This window comes from Phascolarctos cinereus, unplaced genomic scaffold, assembly GCF_003287225.1.
Source record: "Phascolarctos cinereus isolate Bilbo 61053 unplaced genomic scaffold, phaCin_HiC Scaffold_4;HRSCAF=312, whole genome shotgun sequence".
NCBI lineage: Eukaryota > Metazoa > Chordata > Mammalia > Diprotodontia > Phascolarctidae > Phascolarctos > Phascolarctos cinereus.
In genome coordinates, this window is record NW_027555847.1 from 55,624,514 (window position 1) to 55,645,375 (window position 20,862).

The 20,862-nt window shown below is 37.4% G+C and overlaps 1 protein-coding gene across 3 annotated transcripts in view; it reads left to right on the plus strand.

Annotated features, from left to right (window-relative positions):
• TSEN2 (tRNA splicing endonuclease subunit 2) overlaps positions 1–20,862 on the plus strand; it is a 42,749-nt gene that overhangs the window by 13,182 nt on the left and 8,705 nt on the right. For 2 of the 3 annotated variants that reach the window (XM_020981080.2, XM_078152211.1), the window contains exons 5-10: positions 1,579–2,110; positions 3,729–3,806; positions 8,508–8,558; positions 9,831–9,969; positions 19,476–19,512; positions 20,085–20,196. In XM_020981080.2, the coding sequence (XP_020836739.1) occupies positions 1,579–2,110; positions 3,729–3,806; positions 8,508–8,558; positions 9,831–9,969; positions 19,476–19,512; positions 20,085–20,196 (949 nt within the window). Of the gene's footprint in view, positions 1–1,578; positions 2,111–3,728; positions 3,807–8,507; positions 8,559–9,830; positions 9,970–19,475; positions 19,688–20,084; positions 20,197–20,862 lie in introns of those variants that run through there. The other variant, XR_013485819.1, reaches the window with a different exon arrangement.

Genomic DNA, 20,862 nt, shown 5'->3' on the forward strand with positions numbered 1-20,862 from the left:
ATATTTATAACAGCTCTTTTTATGGTGGCAAAGAATTGGAAGTTGAGGGGATGCCCATCAATTGAGGAATAGTTGGACAAGTGGTAATATATGATTGTGATGGAATACTATTGTGCTATAAGAAAGGACAAGCAGAATGGTTTCACAAAAACCTGGAAAGACTTAAATGAACTGATGTAAAGTGAAGTGAACAGAACCAGGAGAACATTGTACATAGTAACAGCCATATTGTACAATGATCAACTGTAAATGACTTAGGTATTATCAGCAGTACAATGATCCAAGACAGTTCTGAAGGACTTATGATGAAAATGCTATCCACTTCCAGAGAAAGAACTGATAGAGTCTGGATATAGATCAAAGCATACTTTTTTTAGCTTCTTTTTCTTTTCTTTCTATTCTATTCTTTTCTTTTTTTTTTGGTCTGTATTTTCTTTCACATCTTGCCTTCTCAATGAGGGGGGAGGGAAAGAAGGGCGGAAGAGAATTCAGAACTCAGAATTTTAAAAAGTGAAAGTGAATGTTAAAAAAAATGTTGTGCCTGTTATTGGGGGGGGGAGAAAAGATTAAAAAAAGGAAAATAAAAGGTAATGTGGCCATTTACAGAGAGTTCTAGACAGATTTAGTCTGTCAGATGTCAGCTCCAGGGTTCCAACTTTATTTCAGTCAGTAAGGTTCGATCCATTTTGTTTGTTATCATGTGTTAGAGGCACAGTGGGGTAGCAGTAAAAAAAAAAACTGGATTTGGAGCCTGGCTCCATTTTTTCATTTAGTCTCTCTGAGCTTGAAAGAATTGGATGAGGTGATCTTTAAGGTACATCTTGCAGGAGTGTATGTTGTCAGAGCTGTAAAATATATAATACATGAAAGGCTCTGTGATCTCATTAATGTGAGTGTGCCTTCCAGTGGTACAAATTGCAGCCAATCCATGTCAACTCATCCTATTCGTCTCTTGTCCATGTACTCTCAGAAATCTTCCATTGAAGTATACCCATTGAGCTGAGAATTTTCCTCCAAAAATTTCTCTGGGAAATAAGTAGGTAGCAGCCGAACACAAAGACTAGCTGTCCATTATTACTTGCTGTCACCACCTAAGTGAAGTGATATCTTTTCATGTGCCCGTTTTCAGCATCACTTCCAACAATTGTCATTTTCCTTTGGCAATCTAGTGGGTATGGGGTAGAACCTTGGAGTTTTTAAATTTACTTTTCTCTGTTAGTAATTTGGAGATTTTTTTCATATGGTTCTTAATAGCTTACATTTTTTCCTTTGAGAACTAATGTTGTCTTTTACACAGCTTCAGTATAACCTTTGTAGAGATTTTAAGTTATACTTTAGCTTTTATATTATAATTTAACAACTTCTCCTAAAGAGCAGAATTCCATTTTTGTGTAGTATCCAGTTTACAAGACACTTTAACAACCACCATCATTTAATTGTAAACTTTATTGAGCTTATTACATGTGAGAAGGCACACTACTAAATCATAAATAATGGTGGCAGAAGTGTTATTTGTTTTGTTGATTTTTCAAACTTAAAAGCTTTTCATGTCCTACTAATGACATTTCCATCATGTAGGTACCAGCGTGGGGTAACATGGGCTGCAAATCTCATGCAAAGACAAGGGCAGGAAGAAAATTCAGTTCACAAAATTCTTGAGGATTATACAAAACCACTTGAATTTCCTTTTGTGAAAAGAAATAAAGAAGATCAACAAAATAATGGATTTAGCCATAAGTTGGATCCAGAAATAGAAAATGTAAAGCATAAAGTAGAACTTTTGGTCACAAATGGAGATTCTGTCAAGTCAGATAGCGAAAATGAGAGCCAAAGCTCCGAATCTGAGAACACGGACTTGAAGGAGTGCTCTGTACGTGATCCGTTAGCTAAACATGACTCTGATGAACCAAAGGCAAGGGACACTGATGCTTTTGGTCAGATACACTATCTCACACATGGAGATTTTGTCGCACTAGACTGTCAGCCTGAAGACCGTGTCCAATGGAAGCATCTGATGTTTGCCACAGATGGAGAATGTGAGCATGAGTATGTGCTTGTTCAAGAAACAACAAATTGTTTAGATGATGAAGAGGAAACAGCAGGTGAGAAAGTAAGTGTGAGAAGAAAAGGTCTTTTCTTTTAATTTTTCTGTTACCAATTTAAACCAGTTTAATTTTTAAGCCAATTTAGTTTAGACCAGTGATGTCAATCTTAAATAGACACAATGCATACAGTGATTCCCGCAGGTGTCGGTTGACTTAGAAAAACACATTTAACATTATCTGTGTTCTGTTGTTTTTATATTTATTTTGTTAAATGTTTCCCAGTTTCATTTTAATCTGGTTCCTGTTTCACTCATAAATGTTGTAGGCTAGTATTTGATATCTTCGGTTGAGATAGAGAAAGCTGGCCTCAGAGTCAGGAAGACCCTGGTTCAAGTCTCACTTCTGCATATGCTGACTTTGTGGCCCTGGGCAAGTCATTTAGTCTCTCATATCTCCAAGCAATTCTCTAAGACTAAGTTAATAATATCTAGCATTTATAGAGTACTTTAAAATCTATAAAGTGCTTTCTTTATAAGTATCTCATTTTGTCTTCAAAATGACCCTGGGAGGTAGGTACTATTATTATCCCATCTTATGGATGAGAAAACTGAGGCAGATGGGGGTTAAGTGACTAGGGTCACACACCTAGAAAGGTTCTGAGACTGGATTTGAACTCAGATCTTCCTGACTCCAGAACCTGCGCTCTATCTTGTGCTCCTGAGAACCTTTAGGTAGCAGAGAGGGTAAAGGTCTGCCTTGTTAGAGGAGGTCCCTTAGTGTAGGAAGAGTTCCTTCCATTGATGATAGCATAGGCCCAGTGACAAAAAGCAGTATCTCCCTTTAGTAGTGAAGAGCTCCCATTGATAGAGCACTTTATGGTTTGCATACATGTTTTTGTGTGACCAGTTTTGGTACAGTAGACAGAGCACAGGCCTTGGAAGCAAGAAGACCCTAGGGAGGCTTTTTGCTGTGTGACCCTGGGTGAGCACTTACCTCTCTGGGCCTCATCTGTTGGATTGAATGACCTCCACATTCCCTTCCTGCTCTAAATCTGTAATCCTGCATTTGTAAAAGTTAAAGAGCTTGCTCAAGGCCCCAGACCTAGTTAGTGTCAAAGGCAGGACTCGAGCCTAGAGCTCCTGGTTGTCATCAGTCTTTCTGCTGTACCATTCTTCCTCACTACTCCAGGTTTTTGTTTTGTTTTGTTTTGTTTTTTCGCTAGGCAATGGGGTTAAGTGACTTGCCCAGGGTCATACCGCTAGTAAGTTTTATTTGTCTGAGGCCGGATTTGAACTCAGGTCCTCCTGAATCCAGGGCCTGTGCCCTATCCACTGTGCCACCTTGCTGCCCCGCTCAGTATTCCAGTTAAAAAAGATAGATGACATGTGTCATGTGGTCACAGTGTAGGAGATGTCATGTAGCACAACAACAGAAACCCCAGCGTCAGTTACCTTCAGAATTATAAATAGTATAAGATAAATAAAGTATGTATTTGGATAATTACTTTTATGTTGTTTTCATAAATGCATTTTAAAAACTCATCTGTAAGGTAATAATATAACAACACTGAAAGTTCAAGAGAAAAATATTGAAATGAAACTATTTAGGCCCTCTTGTGTGATGATATTGATAATGTGTTTAAACTTGGTCAGTATATGATTTATTTTATTTCATTGTCTTTAGGTGGTCAAAAGAGAAAAGCTAGTGTGCAGAAGAAATCCATACAGGATCTTTGAGTACTTACAACTCAGCCTAGAAGAGGTATTTTTTTTTTATTACAATAAACATTTTTGCTCTTCTATATTGGACCCTCAGTGGGTCCAATTTTCAGGATCCATGCTAGAGAACCTTCTTACGCATAAACTGCCTCAAAATAATGTTCCTTTAATACATCTCATCATTTCCCACCTGGCTCCACTCTTTTGGGACTTCTCCAGTTTCTCCTTCATGCTTCTACATTGGGTACCTTTCCTTCACACACCCCTCCTAACCCCTAGCCCTTTTCAGCTTTATGGGCTATCTCTCTTTTTTTAATTTTGTATCCTAAGCACTTAGCACTGTGCTCCGGGCACATAATAAACACTTAATAAGTGTTTATTGACTATTGACTTCTACAGTTAACTAAATACCCTTGTTTACTTTGTATAATAATTGTATCCTAAAAAGTTAATTGTAAAGTGTTTTTCTGTAAACTATGTTATATTTTCCAATGACTGGTTCTGTCACTATCTTGTGATCAGTCATGTGCTCATTGCACCCCAGTGTCTTTGCTCATGTTGAACATATATACACCTTTTTCTCTTTTGCCCCCTTTCTCTGCCAATCCAAACCTCACCCACTCTTCAAGGTCCAATTTAGTTCCAGTCTCCTAGTTTCTTCAGGTATCCTAGCCCAAGGTGGTAATCCTTCTAACTGAAGTGCTCTAGCACTTAGCCTTTCATAACTATTTTTAGTGCCTCGTTTTGTTTTTTCTATGAATATTCAGATATATATATATAGAGAGGGAGAGATATATAGAGAGACAGAGAGAGAGAGAGAGGGAAAGAGAAAAAGATAGATAATATATTATTGTCTATATATATAATATCTTTACTCTCTAGTTATATTGTAAGTTTCTTGAATACATAGATCAAGTCTTACCCTTGTCATCCACAGTTGTGGACATATAATTAGCATTCATTCAATACTTATTGAATAAATTTTCATTAATGGTTTTTCCATAGAGGAAAAAAAAATTGTAGCCCTAAATAACTTTGTAGACTTTCCTGGTGCCAACAAACAAGCTCGATGTTGAACTGGAAAGTACCTTAGAGATCACCCAGTGTAACCTCTTCATTTTGGAAGAGACCAGGGACTAAGTGCTCTTGTTGCTGTTCAGTCATTTCAGTTGTGTCCGACTCGTCGTGACCGCATTTGGGGTTTTCTTTTTTTTTCTAATTTATTTATTTTTAGTCTTCAACATTCACTTCCACAGGATTCTGAGTTCCAGATTTTCTCCCTGTCAGGTCCCTCTCCATCCCAAGATGGCATGCATTCTGAATACTCCTTCCCCTAATCTGCCCTCCCTTCTATCTCCCCCCACTTCTCTTATCCCCTTCCCCTTCTGTTTTTCTGTAGGGTAGGATAGATTTCTATACCCCATTGACTGTATACCTTATTTCCCAGTTGCATGTGAGAACAATTTTTAACATTTGTTTTTAAAACTTAGGGTTCCAGATTTTCTCCCTTCCTCTCCCCTCACCCGCTCTCATTGAGAAGGCAAGCAGTTCGATACAGGTTGTACGTGTGTAATCATGCAAAATACTTTCTAGTAGTCATGCTGTGAAAAACTAACTATATTTCCCTTCATCCTGTCTCACCCCCCATTTGTTCTATTCTCTCTTTTGACCCTGTCCCTCCTTAGAAATGTTTGCTTCTGATTACCCACTCCCCCAGTCTGCCTTCCCCTCTATCATCCCTCTGCTCTCTTATCCTCTTCCCCCCTATTTTCTTGTAGGGTAAGATAGATTTCCATACCCAATTGAGTGTGTATGTTATTCCCTCCTTAAGCCCATTTGGGGTTTTCTTAGCAGAGATACTAGAGTGGTTTGCCATTTCCTTCTCCAGGTCATTTTACAGATGAGGAAACTGAGGCAAACAGGGTGAAGTGACTTGCCCAGGGTCATACAGCTACTAAACGTCTGAGGTCAGATTTTAACTCAGGTCTTCCTGACTCCAGGCCCAGTGCTTTATCCGTTGTGCTACCTAGCTGTCCAAGTCGGACATTCTAGAGATGCTCAACTACCTGACCAAGGTCACGCAGAGTTGAAAACAAAGCCTAGGTTTTCTGACTCGGTTCAGCCTTCTGTCACCAGTTCTGATCTCTGAGAAAGCTGTAGTAGTAATCTGAGAGTAGGTGATGATATTTCTGCTTGATGGCAAAAACAGTTCATATTTCACTTGAAGTACGATGATATATGTGAGAGGTATAACGATATGTGTGAGCAGCAGTAGCTGCCTTTGTTCAAATAAGCAGCTGGAATGATGGGAACTACTGTTTTCTCCTGTTGTTCAAATAGTAAATGGCAACAGTTGGAGAATTAAGTTGGCCTGCATTTCTGGAAGCAATATGTTTTTTGACAGCATTCCACTAACATTAGTCTTACAGGAATATATACTAAATCCTTATCTGTACTCTGATTTTTAATTTTGTTTTGGCAAATTTGTAGTCCATAAATTACCTGTATAATAGCATTTGTACAGCTTAGAGTTTCCCAAAATGTCAGTTGAAAATCTTGGGAGCCATTGTGGCCAGCAATATGTTATCCCTGGCTAGTTATCCCTAGCTAGTGATTTACCTGTAGTTATTTCTGAAACCATTTGGGAATTATACTGATATGGTTCCAAAAGCTACTTAGAAGAGGAATAGGAGGAAACTTGATGTTATGTGGTCCATGAAAGCTTCACAGGAATGAAGTGAAACCTGGATTGTAATTTCCTTGGGAGCCACTGTGGTTGTGCCATTCTGAACCAGCCTCTGAAGAATAAGCCACTAATCTATGTATTTGTGAAGAGTATGGTTTGCTTTGGTTTTGATTTTTGCCAAATAATATTTTATCACTTTATTATATTTAATAATATATTATTATTCAAAACATGAATTTTATTTGAAGAAAAGTCTTAGAACAATGAAATAAATGTTACTTTCACTGTCACTTCAGTCATTGTAGAATTCTGTCTACTCACCGTAGTACCTTAGTACTACTACCCTTACTTCTACCATCTTAGTAAAGGCCCTCAATACCTCTAGTGTAAACTCTAGTAATAGCTTTCTTATTGGTCTCCTCACTTCTAGTTTCTCCCCATTCAATCCATTTTCCACATAGTTGGCAAAATAATCTTCCTAAGGGTGGTAGGAACGACATTTATTTTGCATAAAATGGAATGATTTACCTTTAAGGAAGCAGGGTGGTTATTCTCAGGATTTTGTTGCTCCAGATGACTAGGTGTATAAAAACTTCCACCTCTTGGAAAATGGTGTTTCTGATGGAATTCCTGCTTCCCAAGGGAGTCTCTTTGATCCACCAACATTGCCCTGATGAATGAGGAAGTGAAAGGGAGCAGCATCTATTTTTAGTAACTATGTCCTTTTTTTAAAAAAAAAACTATATCCTTTTTCAGACTGTGGGGATGTATCAGTAGCTTACTACAAACCACACCTGTAGTCATCTGAATCTTCTCTATCCAAGGAATTCCCCAACACTTACATGAGTGGTCTAGAATGTTCTCGGGTTTAATAACCCACCCCTTGGTGAGTGGCCACTGTAGCCAGTTCAGTAATGCATTATCACTATAGTGGTGGACATCAGTGCCCTCAAGAAGTGGAGCCTCTTTCAATCAAGTCTCTGTCCACCAATTGTGACAATATGGAGAATTCAAATTTCCTTGAAGAAAAATGATAAAAGTATATTGTTGTGAGAATCTAATCAAGAGATGATGAAGACCTGAACTAAGAAGGCAAGTGGAGAGAAGGGGTCCTGTGCTAGAGATGCAAACCTGCTAAAAATAGAAACAGCAAGATTTGGCAAATGACTCAGTGGATATGGGGGTGTGAGGAAAAAGGCTAATGTCAAGATTATGAACCTGGAAGGATAGTAGTTCCTTTGAGAAGTAGGAAAGTGAACAAAGAAACTGGGTCTGGCAGTTGTTTGTATGCATTTATAAAGTCTTTCACCATTTAGAGCCATAATTGTTACTTTATAGGTGCATAAAAATGTGGGCTCAGATTCAGTAATTATTGGGGATACAGGTATATTTGCTGCTTGGAATAAGACAGTTTCTGAAGAACTCATGATAAAGCAGCTCTTGGGCCTAAGTCTATTGCTGAGCAAAGACTGAACATTAATCAGGCTTTATGTACTACTATCTTCTCCAGTGATAGCATAATAAACTTGACAAATCCTACCAAGCAAAAAGGACTGAAGAGGAAATCATAAGTCTAATCATGGAAGCTGTACAAAAGAAAAATGACTTGAATATTCTAGAAAAAAACTTTTTCCTCTATTTTCTTGGACATCCCATTTAACTTTCTGTATATTTGACATGAAAAGCAATGTTTATATGTGCTGATTTGTGGCATGTGAGGGAAGGAAACCAGTGTACGTTCATTTCTCTTCAAAAGTTGGTTAATTCCATTAATTTCCCTTTTTGCTCTGGTTTTTTGAAAGATTTCTAATGGAAAAAATATAATATCATACAAATGTTTTATATTCGATGTCTAACATAATTTGGAACTGTTAGTTTTCTTAAAAAAACTCTTAGAAACTATTAACATTTTAATTTACAAATATACAGTTTTGAAGGTGATTTGGGGCTTTATATTGTGTTTTGACTCAGAGAGGAAAGAAGAACCTATAAAATAATTAATTTCCATGAACTTAATGTTATATTTTAATCAATACCTTTTATCTTCTGTGTTTTCAGGCATTTTTCTTGGTCTATGCTTTAGGGTGTTTAAATATTTACTATGAGGAGGTAAGATATTTTTTGTAGTTCCATTATGCTTACAATTTTCATAATGATAAAAACAAGTGCATTGTTGATCTTCTTTGTGGTTTTACACAACCGTCTGTCAGATTTACGCTCGACAGACTTGGTGTTCCCTCTTCAGGCACCCTTGGTCTGATTGCCAAACTTTGGTGTCAGAAGGTAGTGTTGGTATTTCTCCCTCCCACGAATTGAAACCCTTTTTCTTACCTAGCAGTCCTGATTATGGCCTCAGAACAGGGGATTTAATTTTTTTCAGAAAGAAAAGTAATCAAGACAGTAGACCAGGAAAGAAGTTGCAGGTCTGTTTCTTATTTCTAAAAAATTTTATTTTATGAATCTTTTTATTTTTATTTTTTTAATTTTTAGGTAATTGGGGTTAAGTGACTTGCCCAGGGTCACACAGCTAGTAAATGTCAAGTGTTTGGTCTGAAGCTGGATTTGAACTCAGCTCCTTCTGACTCCAAGGCCAGTGCTCTATCCACTGCGCCACCTAGCTGCCCCTTTATGAATCTTTTTAAAAATTAAAATAGTAGTACACAAATGTACATTTGTGCCTTCCAATTGATGCATACTTCTAGTATTAGAGTTAAGATCTAAATCATAAACCAAGTGAACCGCAAAGCAAATTTAGATATAACAGGCTTATCCTGAGTACTATAAGTAGTTGGTTCACTGAAAATACTGCATTAAATAGAAAAAAAGCATTTAGTCCTGTTCAACAACGTCCTAATTGTAGCAATATTTCAGCAAACTTTCATGATGCTTAATGTTGGAGTTTATAATGAGAGTGTTGCAAATTGTCAACAATATTATGCTTGATATATTTCAATTCAATAAACATTTCTTAAGCACCTAATATGTGCCAGGCACTGTATATTTATTTGTATTAGTTTTGTTGAGGCAGAGTTTCTGTTTGGTAGTAAAACCACTTACTGATTGTACATATTTTCTAAAACTATTGAACCAGAAGTGTACAGAGCATTGTACATTGTAGGCCCTTACTGAGAGTTTGAATGAATAAACGAGTACAAAACTGAAAATGAAGTAATATAGCGTTTTGTTGATTCTGTCTGATCTCTAATAACCTAATTTTAACTATGTATGCATTTTTAGGTAAACTTTTTGTTCTTATGAGCCTTTTTTTAAACAACTATGGCATTTTTATAAACAGTCAGTAGCATATTATAGAACACTTAAGAATATTCAGTTGTTAGCATTATGGGAAAATTATGTTAATATTCTTTCTTATGACCTTAGGAGCCTTTAACAGTATTAAAACTCTGGGAAGCCTTTCATCTAGTTCAGCCCACATTCAGAACAACATACATGGCATACCACTACTTCCGAAGTAAGGGATGGGTGCCCAAAGTGGGACTCAAGTATGGAACAGATTTCTGTAAGTACCTTTGGGTTGGCTTTTATAAGAAAGAACTTCTTACCAAATAATCATCACACACTAAAACCATAGGGAATTTGCTTACCTGTAATCTACAAGCATAGACAGCCCTTCTCCCACCACTCCATTTCCCTGGGTTGGCTAAGAAATAGATGGCATTATCTGAATTTGCCTGGATAGGAGATGGAGGGAGGGAAAGAGAGCAAGAAGGATAAAAGAAGCAATGTGCACTGGAGCAAAGAGCTCAGGACTTGTGCTCTAGAGCCCCATATTGTAGACCCGGGTCTGACAGGTACTAACTATGTCTTGGAGCAAGACCCTTTAAACTCTCCAAGACTCCATTTCCACCTTTGTAAAATAATAGTTACCCTGAAGATCACACAGAATTATTGTTTGAAAAGTTCTCTGTAAACCTTAAATCTTCACATGTATCCTCTTTTTCTGTTCTGTGCTTCATCTAATCTTGTGCAAACCTCTTAACCCCTCTGTACTTATAGGGTGATGAAGTCAGAGATGTGGAGCTAGAAGAGATTTTAGACACCATATAGTCCATCCCCTTTATTTTAACACATGAGAAAACTGAGGCCCAAGGAGATTATGACTCGCCCAAGGTTTTCACCACATGATATTAAGTGGCAGAGTTGGGATTCAAACCCAGGTTCTCTGACATCAGATCTGTTGGTCTGTCGTCCCACTGACTAGTCTTTCAAATGGGGATCCTGTTTCTTACAGTGCTAAGACTTAGGAGTCTTTGCTAAGTCATTGTAACTATCTAGGTCTTAGGTGTCTTGTCTGTCAAATGGAGGTAATAATACCTGATTTAATTCACAGAGTTATTTGTGTGGGTCAGATAGCTAATATGAACATGCTTCAAACATTACACAAATATAAGGCATGAAAGTTTCTGGAGAAGCCTCCCAGCTCTGTCACATAGTTCTGCTATATATTAGAGACTTCTGAAAATTCTTGATTCTCTCCATTGGAGTAGTGAAATGCTCCTTTTGGTTATCTGATTTGATGGGCTTATTTCATGGGCTTATTCTTTTTGTTTTCTCGCTTGGATTTTGAATTACCTGCCTGATCTAGGACTGCCTTTGCTTTTCACCACATGATTGATCATATTTAGCTTGAGATTTGTTTATCAGCTTTCCAAATAATTATGATGGCTGTAAGCTGCCTAACTTTAAGTAGTTGATGGACTGGTGGCATTGACCTTCTCTGGATTACTGCCCATTCTCTTCCCTGTTCTCCTGTAATAGTAAACCCCTCTGTGCTGTGACTTACATGTCTTAGTCTTTTCAATAGTCAGTCATTATCAATAGTCAGTCATTCTCTAGTTTTGTCATTCAACTGGTAAACTTTAAAAGCAATGTTTCTAGCTAACAGAGAAAGATAATGTATCAGGAACTTGCAAATGTTGAGATGTGCTATCTAGCCTCTTTGTGGATGATATATAGGCTAAAGGAATAAGTGGGGAACCTAATTCAGGAGGCACCTTTTTACTCTATACTGCATATCAAATAAGGCATACGATCTTGTCTCTTTAATTATGGCTTTCCTAATGGCTATAGTGCAGAATGGAGTTTTATTGGCAGCCTTTTCAAGTGCCTTTCAACTGTTTTCCTGAGAATTAATGTTGCCAGATCTTCAGATAAAGTCACATGAACAAATATTCCAGTGCTTATGGGCTATTACTGTATCTGTTGAAGTAATTAGTAATAAATACATAAATCTCTAGTTGCCTCTTAATTAGCCAAATAAACTTAGGCAGTCTTACAGAATAGGCTTTCCCTGATCTTCCAGGTTGGGCTCCATTGGTACATTTTTAATGTGAGCTAAGTGATGTTGCACTCACTAGTTCTGTCTAGTGCTAAAATGCTATGATGTTGGATATTTATGACTTGTTCCCAGGCACCTTTTCTGTATTGGAATTTGGTTGGCAAGATTTACTCAAGGGAAGCTTTTATTTGGTATATCTTCAGTTAACAAGAACACTCTACTCCCCAGCCATACCATGTCATATAAGCAAGTTGTAACAGATATAGCAACCAATCATTAACTCTATGAGTTTATTTCCCAGTATAGTCAGGTCTTTGTTATTTTCAATAACAAAAATATGGCTAATTAAAAGCAACAGATATATTCTACGTGCAAATGATTTTTAACCAATTGCAGGTGAATATTTTGATGTTTTTTTAAAATTTGGTTTGCATACATAACTGCATTTTGCATGAGTGGTAAGTAGAAACAAATTAAAATGGGCCATCGAAAAGAAATCACTAGAAAGGTGGAATCAGGATGGTGGATTAGAAGCAGCAGCACACTGAATTCCCTCAACGTTCCCCTCCAAACAACTTTAAAATAATGTCTCAAATCCTATTTTAGAGAGCAGAGCTGACAAGGTCAGGGTAGGGCATTTTTCTAGCCTAAGAAAACTTAGAAGGTCAGTAGGAGAGGTCTGTGACACTGGCGTCGAGGCCCGTTCAAAATGTACACACATGGGGGCAACTAGGTGGCGCAGTGGATAGAGCACTGGCTCTGGATTCGGGAGGACCTGAGTTCAAATCTGGCCTCAGACACATAACACTTAACTAGCTGTGTGACCTTGGGCAAGTCACTTAACCCCATTGCCTAGCCAAAAAAAAATAATAATAATGTATAGACATGGAAGCAGTGACAGCGGCAGCAGCCTGGGGAGCTCTCAGCCCAGAGACAAGAAGGGGTTTGGACAACTGGTTAGAAGGGGATTATGGGAGACCTTTTGCTAACATTGGGTGCAGCTCTCACTGATTGGCAACTCTATAGTCTATAGCAGTTCTGGTTTGCAGGTCCCTCCAAGAGGAGTGCTAGTGCTTATAGCTTCAGGGGAGACAGGGCCCCTTCATGGGTAAACACCAGAGTGGAACAAGAGAGCAGTGATCACACTGCTAATCTCACCTACTCATGCCATTTTGGAAGCACCAAAAACTTGCAGACCCCCAGAATCAGCTCTGAAAACAGCAACTTGCAAAAGCCTGAATCTTGGGACAGTGCTTCCCCACCCCTAAGTGAGCAGAGCCCAACTTTAACATAAAGTTCAAAGCCAAGAAATAGGCTGGGAAAATAAGCAAACAACAAAAAAAACCAGAAAAAGTTACTCTCGTAGCTGGAAGACCAAGACACAAACTCAGAAGACAACAGTATAAAAACAGCAGCAAGCAAAGCCTCAAAGGGAAAAAATACTAATTAGATACAAGTTCACCAAGAATTCCTGGAAGAGGGGCAGCAAGTGACACAGTAGATAGAGCACCAGGCCTGGAGTCAGGAGGACCTGAGTTCAAATCCAGCCTCTGACCAGACACTTGACACTTACTAGCCATGTGACCCTGGGCAAGTCACTTAACTCCAATTGCCTCACCCCCAAAAAAAAAATTCCTAAAAGAGTTAAAGAGAGAGATAAGTATGATAAAGGGGGGAAATGGGAAAAAGAAACGAGAGTGATGCAAAAAAATTATGAAAAGAGGATTAACAGCTTAGTAAAAATAAATTCTGAAGAAAATAACACCTTTAATAACAAAATTGGTCTAATGGCAAAAGAGGCACAAAAATTCACTGAAGAAAAGAACTCCTTTAAAAGCAGAATTCGCCAAATGGAAAAAGAAGTATAAAAGCTCGCTGAAGAAAATAATTTTTAAAAAAATTAGAATTGGGCAAGTGGAGGCTAATGATTTTAAGAGACATCAAGAAATGAAATAAAACAAAGTCAAACAAATGAAAAAAATAGAACAAAATGTGAAATATTTCATCAGAAAAACAACTGATCTGGAAAGGAGATCAAGGAGAAATAATTTATGAATTCTTAGACTACCTAAAATCTATAATAAAAAAAAGAAACTAGACATCATATTTCAAGAAATTATTGAGGAAAACTGCTCCAATATCTTAGATGCAGAGGGTAAAATAGAAATTGAAAGAAGCCACAAATCACCTTCTGAAAAATATCCCAATATGAAAATTCCCAGTAATATTATATCCAAATTCCAGAGTTCCCAGATCAAGGAGAAAATATTACAAGCAGCCAGAAAGAAACAATTCATATATTGTGCAGCCACAGTCAGATGTAGTGGCTTCAACATTAAAGGACCAGAAGACTTGGAATGTGATATTCTAGAAGGCAAAGGAGCTAGGATTACAACCAAGAATCACCTACCCAGTGAAACTGAGTATAATCCTTCAGGGGGAATGAATCTTTAATGAAATTGAGGACTTTCAAGCATTCCTGATGAAAAGACCAGAGCTGAATAGAAAATTTGACATTCAAACAGAAGACTCTAGAAAAGCATAAAAAGGTAAACATGAAAAAGTAATCATATGGGGCTCAATAAAGTTAAACTGTTTATATTCCTGTGTGGGAAGATGATATATATAAAACTCCTAAGAATTTTATCATTATTAGGGCCAAAAAGTTTACATAGAGGGCTTGGGTATGAGTTGATTGTGTTGGAATGATCTCACACACAAAGAAAGGAAGGGATGAGAAGGAAGGAGCAGAAGAGGAAATTTTTCTCACACAAAAGAGGTGTACAACGAAGAGTTTTTACCGTGGAAAGGGAAATGGGGGAAGGGGAAAAGTAGTGTTTGAACCTCACCCTCATCAGAATTGGTTCAAAGAGGAAAGAATATATCTGCACATTCAGTTGTATATAGAAGTCTGTCTTATGCAATAGAGAAATAGGAGGGAAAGGGAATAAGAGAAAGGAGAGGGGGATGCAAAAGAGAGTGTGGATTAAGGGAGGCAGTGGTCATAAGCAAAACAGACTTTTGAAGAGGGATAGGATAAAACAGAGAAGAATAAACAGAAGAAAATAGAATGGAGGGAAGTACACAGTAATCATAACTGTGAATGTGAATGAGATGAGTTCACCCATAAAACAGAAGTGGATAACTGGCTGGATTAGAAGCCAAAATCCAACAATATGTTGTTTACAAGAGACACACTTGAAATAAAAAGACAAACACAGAGTTCAAATATAGGGCTGGAGCAGAATCTAATATGTTTCAGCTGAAATAAAAAAGGCAAGCATAGCAATCATGAACTCAGACAAAACAAAAGGAAAAATAGACAATTCAAAGAGATAATCGGGAAAGCTACATTTTGATAAAAGATATCATAGACAATGAAGTAATGTCAAAAAAATTTTACAGCAAATTTCTGTGATAAAGGCCTAATTTCCCAAATATATACTGAATGGAGAACTGAGTGAAATTTATAAAAATAAGAGTTATTCCCCAATTTTTAAATGGTCACAGGATATGAACAGGCAGTTTGTAGAAGAAGAAATCAAAGTTATCTATAGTCATGTAAAAATGCTCTAAATCACTATTGATTGGAGAAAGGCAGATTAAAACAACTCAGATATCTACCTCAAACCTATCAGAAATGACAAATGTTGAGCTGATGAAGGAAAAAAGTAGGACCATTAATGAACTATTGATAGAGTAGTGAAGTGGTCCAGCCAATCTGGAGAATAATTTGGAACTCTGCCCAGTGGGCTGTAAAACTATGCATAACCTTTGACTGAGCAATACCACTATGAGGTCTATATCCCAAAGAAATAAAAAAAAAACTAAAAGGACCTATACATACAAAAAATATTTATAGCAGCTCTTTTTGTATTGGCAAAGAATTGGAAATCGAGGGAATGGTCGTCAGTTGGGGAATGAATGAACAAGTTATGGCATATGATTGTGATGGAGTACTGTTGTGATTTGGTGATTTAAAGCATTGTGCTTATAAGGAAAACAGCCTGATAGTATCCAACCAGACTGTTTAGATTGTTCAAGTAATAGTGATTTAGAACATTGTGCTGTAAGAAATGACGAGAGGGGCTTATCCCCAAAGAGATCGTAAAAATGGGAAAAGGATCCACATGTACAAAAATATAGCAGCTCTTTTTGTGGTGGCAAAGAATTGGAAATTGAGGGGATGCCCATCAATTGGGGAATGGCTGAACAAGTTGTGGTATATGAATGTGGTGGAATATTATTGTGCTATAAGAAATGATGAGCGGGTGGACTTCAGAAAACCTGGAAAGACTTGTATGGACTGATGCTTCGTGAAGTGAGCAGAACCAGGAGAATGTTGTACACAGAAACAGCCACGTTATGTGATGACTAACATTGATAGACTTAGCCCTTCTCAGCAATGCAAGGATCTAAGACATCTCCAAAGATCTCATGATGGAAAATGCTGTCCACATCCAAAGAAAGAACTATGGAGTTTGAATGCAGATCGAAGCATACTATTTGCTATTTTTTTTCTTCTGTGTTTTGTTTTGTTTCTTCTTTTTGGTGGTTTCTCCTGTTGGTTCTAATTCTTCCTTGCAACATCACTAATGTGAAAATGTGTTTAATAGGAATGTATAAGTATAGCCTGTATTGGAGTGTGTGCTGTCTTGGGAAGGGAGGGTGAGAAAAATTTGAAACTCGAGCTTATGGAAGTGATTGTTGATAAATTAAAATAAATTAATAAATAAAAAAAAAAGAAATGATGAGGGGAGTGGATACAGGAAAACATGGCAAGACCTATTTGAACTGATGCAAAATGAAGTGAGAATAACTGGGAGATCATTGTGAACAGTAACAGTATTGTTGTAATGATGATCGACTGTAAAAGACTTGGCTACTCTGATCAATACAGTGATCCAGGACTCGTGATGAAAAGATGGTATCGGTCTCTAGACAGAGTACTGATTAACTCTCTGAGTTTAGCAAATTGAAGTATTATTTTCTTTCTTACCTTTCTTGGGTTTTTTTTTTGAAATATGGCTAATATGGAAATATGTTTTACATGATTTCACATGTATAATCGATATATTGCTTCTTAGTGCGCAGAGGAGTGGGAGGAAAGGAGAGAATTTGGAATTCAAAATTTTAAAAGAAAAGAATGTTAGTAAATAATTTGAAAAAAAGTTTTAAAGAAATCACTGTTAATCAAATATTATTTAGGGGGCAGCTAGGTGGGGCAGTGGATAGAGCACCAGCCCTGGATTCAGAAGGACCTGAATTCAAATCTGGCCTCAGACACATAACACTTACTAGCTGTGTGACCCTGGGCAAGTCACTTAACCCCATTGCCTGCCCCCCCTCCCAATTAAATATTATTCAGTTGGATATCAATATGGATAAAAATTAAGTGGATTCCATTCCTTATATCATATACTGCTAAAAAAAAATTACACAGGGATCCAAGAGTTAATCATTTTTCTGCTTGGGTAGGAAGTATTCAAAATTTGAGTAGCAATTTAATTAAATGACTTCTGAGTTCCCTTCTGACACTGTCTTTGATTTTTTTTAACTCTGTATCCAAGAATTATAAGTGTATCCAATAAAAAAAAACAACTTTTGAACATCAAAGGAAATTAAATTTGAATCAAAAGGAGAATAACAGGATGAGCAACAAGCAAAACTGATAAAAATCCTACATTCAAAACATGAATAGAAACATAAGATAAAGAGCTAGATACTGTTAACCAGAGAGTCAAAGGAAAAGTGAATGTATACTGTTTAAAAAAAAGAAAAACAGGAAAACCTGTTGCCTTCATGACATATTATACTAACAAAAGTCAATAAAAATTATAAAACCCAATGTTGGTGGCATGCAGGGAAACAGGTTCATTTATCCATTTCTGTTTTTTTGTTGTTGTTTTTTTGGCTAGGCAATGGAGTTAAGTGACTTGCCCAGGGTCACACAGCTAGTAAGTGTTATGTGTCTGAGGCCGGATTTGAACTCAGGTCTTCCTGAATCCAAGGCCAGTGCTCTATCCACTGCGCCACCTAGCTGCCCCCATTTATCCATTTCTGATGCCACTTAAATTGATTCCATCATTCTGGAAAACAGCCTGATAGTATGTAACCAACTACTCAGATTGTTCATAGCTTTTGACCAGGTAGTTCCACCTTGTGGAATGTAACTCAAGGAAGTAATGCTTCACACCTCAAAAAAAAAAAGGTTGGCAGCTGTACGGCAAAGTAGGTAGAGTACTTGCCTTCGAAGACTGAAAGATCTGATTTCAAATCCTGCCTCAGACCCCTAGCAGCTATGTGTCCCTGGGGAAATCACTGACACTTTTTCAGCCTCGGTTTCCCCACATATAAAATGAGTATAATATAGTACTTACCTCATGGGATTATGGTAAAGATCAAATGGAATAATATTCATAAAGCACTCTGCAAACTTTAAGGCACTCACTAATTTATACACAAATGCCTACAGTGGCACCATTAATAATGGTGGGGAAAATGTAGATAACCAACATACCCCAAAGTAAGAGAATGGCTAAGTCTGATATGTTAACACCGAAAAATACTATATGGAAGTGACATGCTCGGCACCTGTGGCTTTACCTGGAAATATGTACGTGAAATAATATTAGGTGAAAAAAGTAGAACATACTGATTACAGTGTGAAAATGCATGTTCCCATACAACAGACATTTGACTGCTTACTTATTTATCCAAGAAAATAACAACAAAACAAAAAAGTGTTTGAATGATATAAATAGTTGACATTTAATGTTCCGTGGGTTGCTCTTTTGAAAATGTTGGTTTTTATGACTAATGTGAAACTACGTTTAATAGGAATGTTTACATAGAGGCTATATCAGATTGCGTGCCGTCTTGGGGAGGGAGGGGGAGAAAATGTAAAACTCAAAAGCTTATGGAAGTGAATGTTGAAAACTAAAAATAAATAATAAAAAAATGCTGGTTTTTGATACTTGAAGGCTCTTTCATTTCATAGGTGTAGGTATACTTTCCAGATCTCTCTCTTTCTCTGTACCCCCTCTCCCACTCTCTCTCTCCCTCTCTTTTCTCACCTCCTTTTTTTTCTTTCTTCCCCTTGTCTCCTGATACATCAGGCAGATAGTCTGTCTCCAGGTCCTTGCTCAAAGCCCTCCACCTTTAGTTAGGACTTTCCAGACCTTATTCTCTGCAGACATATCCCTGAAGTGTCCAGAGTCACCTCCATATCAGGCTGAGGCATTGGAGCAGTGCTTGAATAGAACTTTGACTTTTCTGTGTGTGTGTGTGTATAATAACAATAATTATATATTTGTTAATATATTTAATAATTATATATTAGTAATCTTATATATGCAGAGGAAGAGTTAGGCCCTTTGGTTTTATTAGTACAGGGACTGCAGAGTATAGAAACTGCCTCCCCTGTTCTATAATGTATAGTATAAGATTCAGTGACTTGCTTCTAGTCCCATAGCTACTATGTAGGCCTTCAACCTGGGTCTTTGTGACTATAAGGCCTTCCAGCCAGTACCCCCCATGCTATCAGAACTGGGTTGCAGTTAATCAGCAAAGTCAGTAATCCACCAATACTCGAGTTGACCCCTGATTTATGGAGAGAGAAAGAAAACAAAGTATCTTTGACTTTACATTTGAAAGCAGTCTATAAATCCTGAAAAATTAGCTCAGCAAAATTGTTTATGATAATATGTTTTCTTTTTCTTTTGCAGTGCTCTACCGAAAAGGCCCGCCTTTTTACCATGCAAGGTTTGGAGTTCACAGTTTTGAAAAGGCTGCATTTTGGGATTACAGGACAAGGAAATTGACAGCAATTTTAAACTTTGTCAGAGGAATTCTACTTTGACAGTTGATGTTGTCTGTCTTTTTTGGTTTGATTGGTACAGATACCAAATGACTTCACCTTGTTCCAGTTACTTCTTTGGTATTAAAATTCATGTTTTAGATTTGAACATTAATTTATATGGGGGGTTGGGGTGGGGTAAGTTAATGGTCTGCTTAGCAATTGTTTATCTTAACTTTGGCCAGTGCCATTTTCTAAACAGTTAAATGAAGTCATATCCTCTTGTTTTATGTAGGGGAAAATATATTATTAGTTTCTTCTAAGAAAGTAAATGTTAACCTCAATGTGAAAGATTATCACTCAAAGTCGGTAAAAATTGGTGCTTTCACTGACAATCTTAACATAATTGAGGGTTGGATAATATACATTTTATTTCATTTGTCAGGAAAAGCAATACTATTTTCAGCAGACTCATTTCATGTTTTTTATTTGGAATTATAATTTCCTTGAGTAAAAGACTCCTTTGTGTGTTTTCCAGTTATTCTGTCATTATTGAGTTGGTTAATGACAGTTTTGAAGGATCACTTCGGAGACCTTTCAGCTGGAAGTCATTGGCGGGGTTAAACAGAATTACAGCTAATGTCTCCAAGGTAATGAAATGTTAATGATGACATTCATGTCTGATTTAAATGTGTGCTCTTACCTGAAGAAGTGTTATGTTTGTTAACTAAAGATAACTTTACAGTGTCCTGCCATTTTGATTCTTAAAGGAATTTGCATCTTTAATAAACTCCTTCCTCTGGAGTGCCTTCTAGAAGGTAAGTCTTGCCCAATGTGATCTGACATCACCTAAGTCCTGATAGCATTGCTTCTCTCTTCAAAAATAAGCTGAGATTCCTTGATTGAATGTATCAGTGTTTTAAACATGTTCCTGATTGAAGTAATGAAGTTCAGGTTCCTTATCCTAGAAACAAGAGATACTTCCTTGGAAGTCCCACTTTGTAAGGTCCACTCTGGATATAGATGAGAAGCTGGAACACGTTTCTGACACGATGCTGTGCCTGTTTCATGGCAAGCAGGGCTTCACAGAAAAAAAATGACTGCCCTGGTGGATAGCCAAAAAAGGCTAGAACTTGGTAAGCAGGCTAAAATTTCCACAGGACTTTTGTCTGTGAGGGTATGTAAGGGGGCAGCTAGGTGGCACAGTATATAGAGCACCAGCCTTGGAGTCAGGAGGACTGAATTCAAATCTGGCCTCAGACACATAGCCAGATTACTAGCTGTGTGACCCTGGGCAAGTCAAGTGGGCAAGTCAC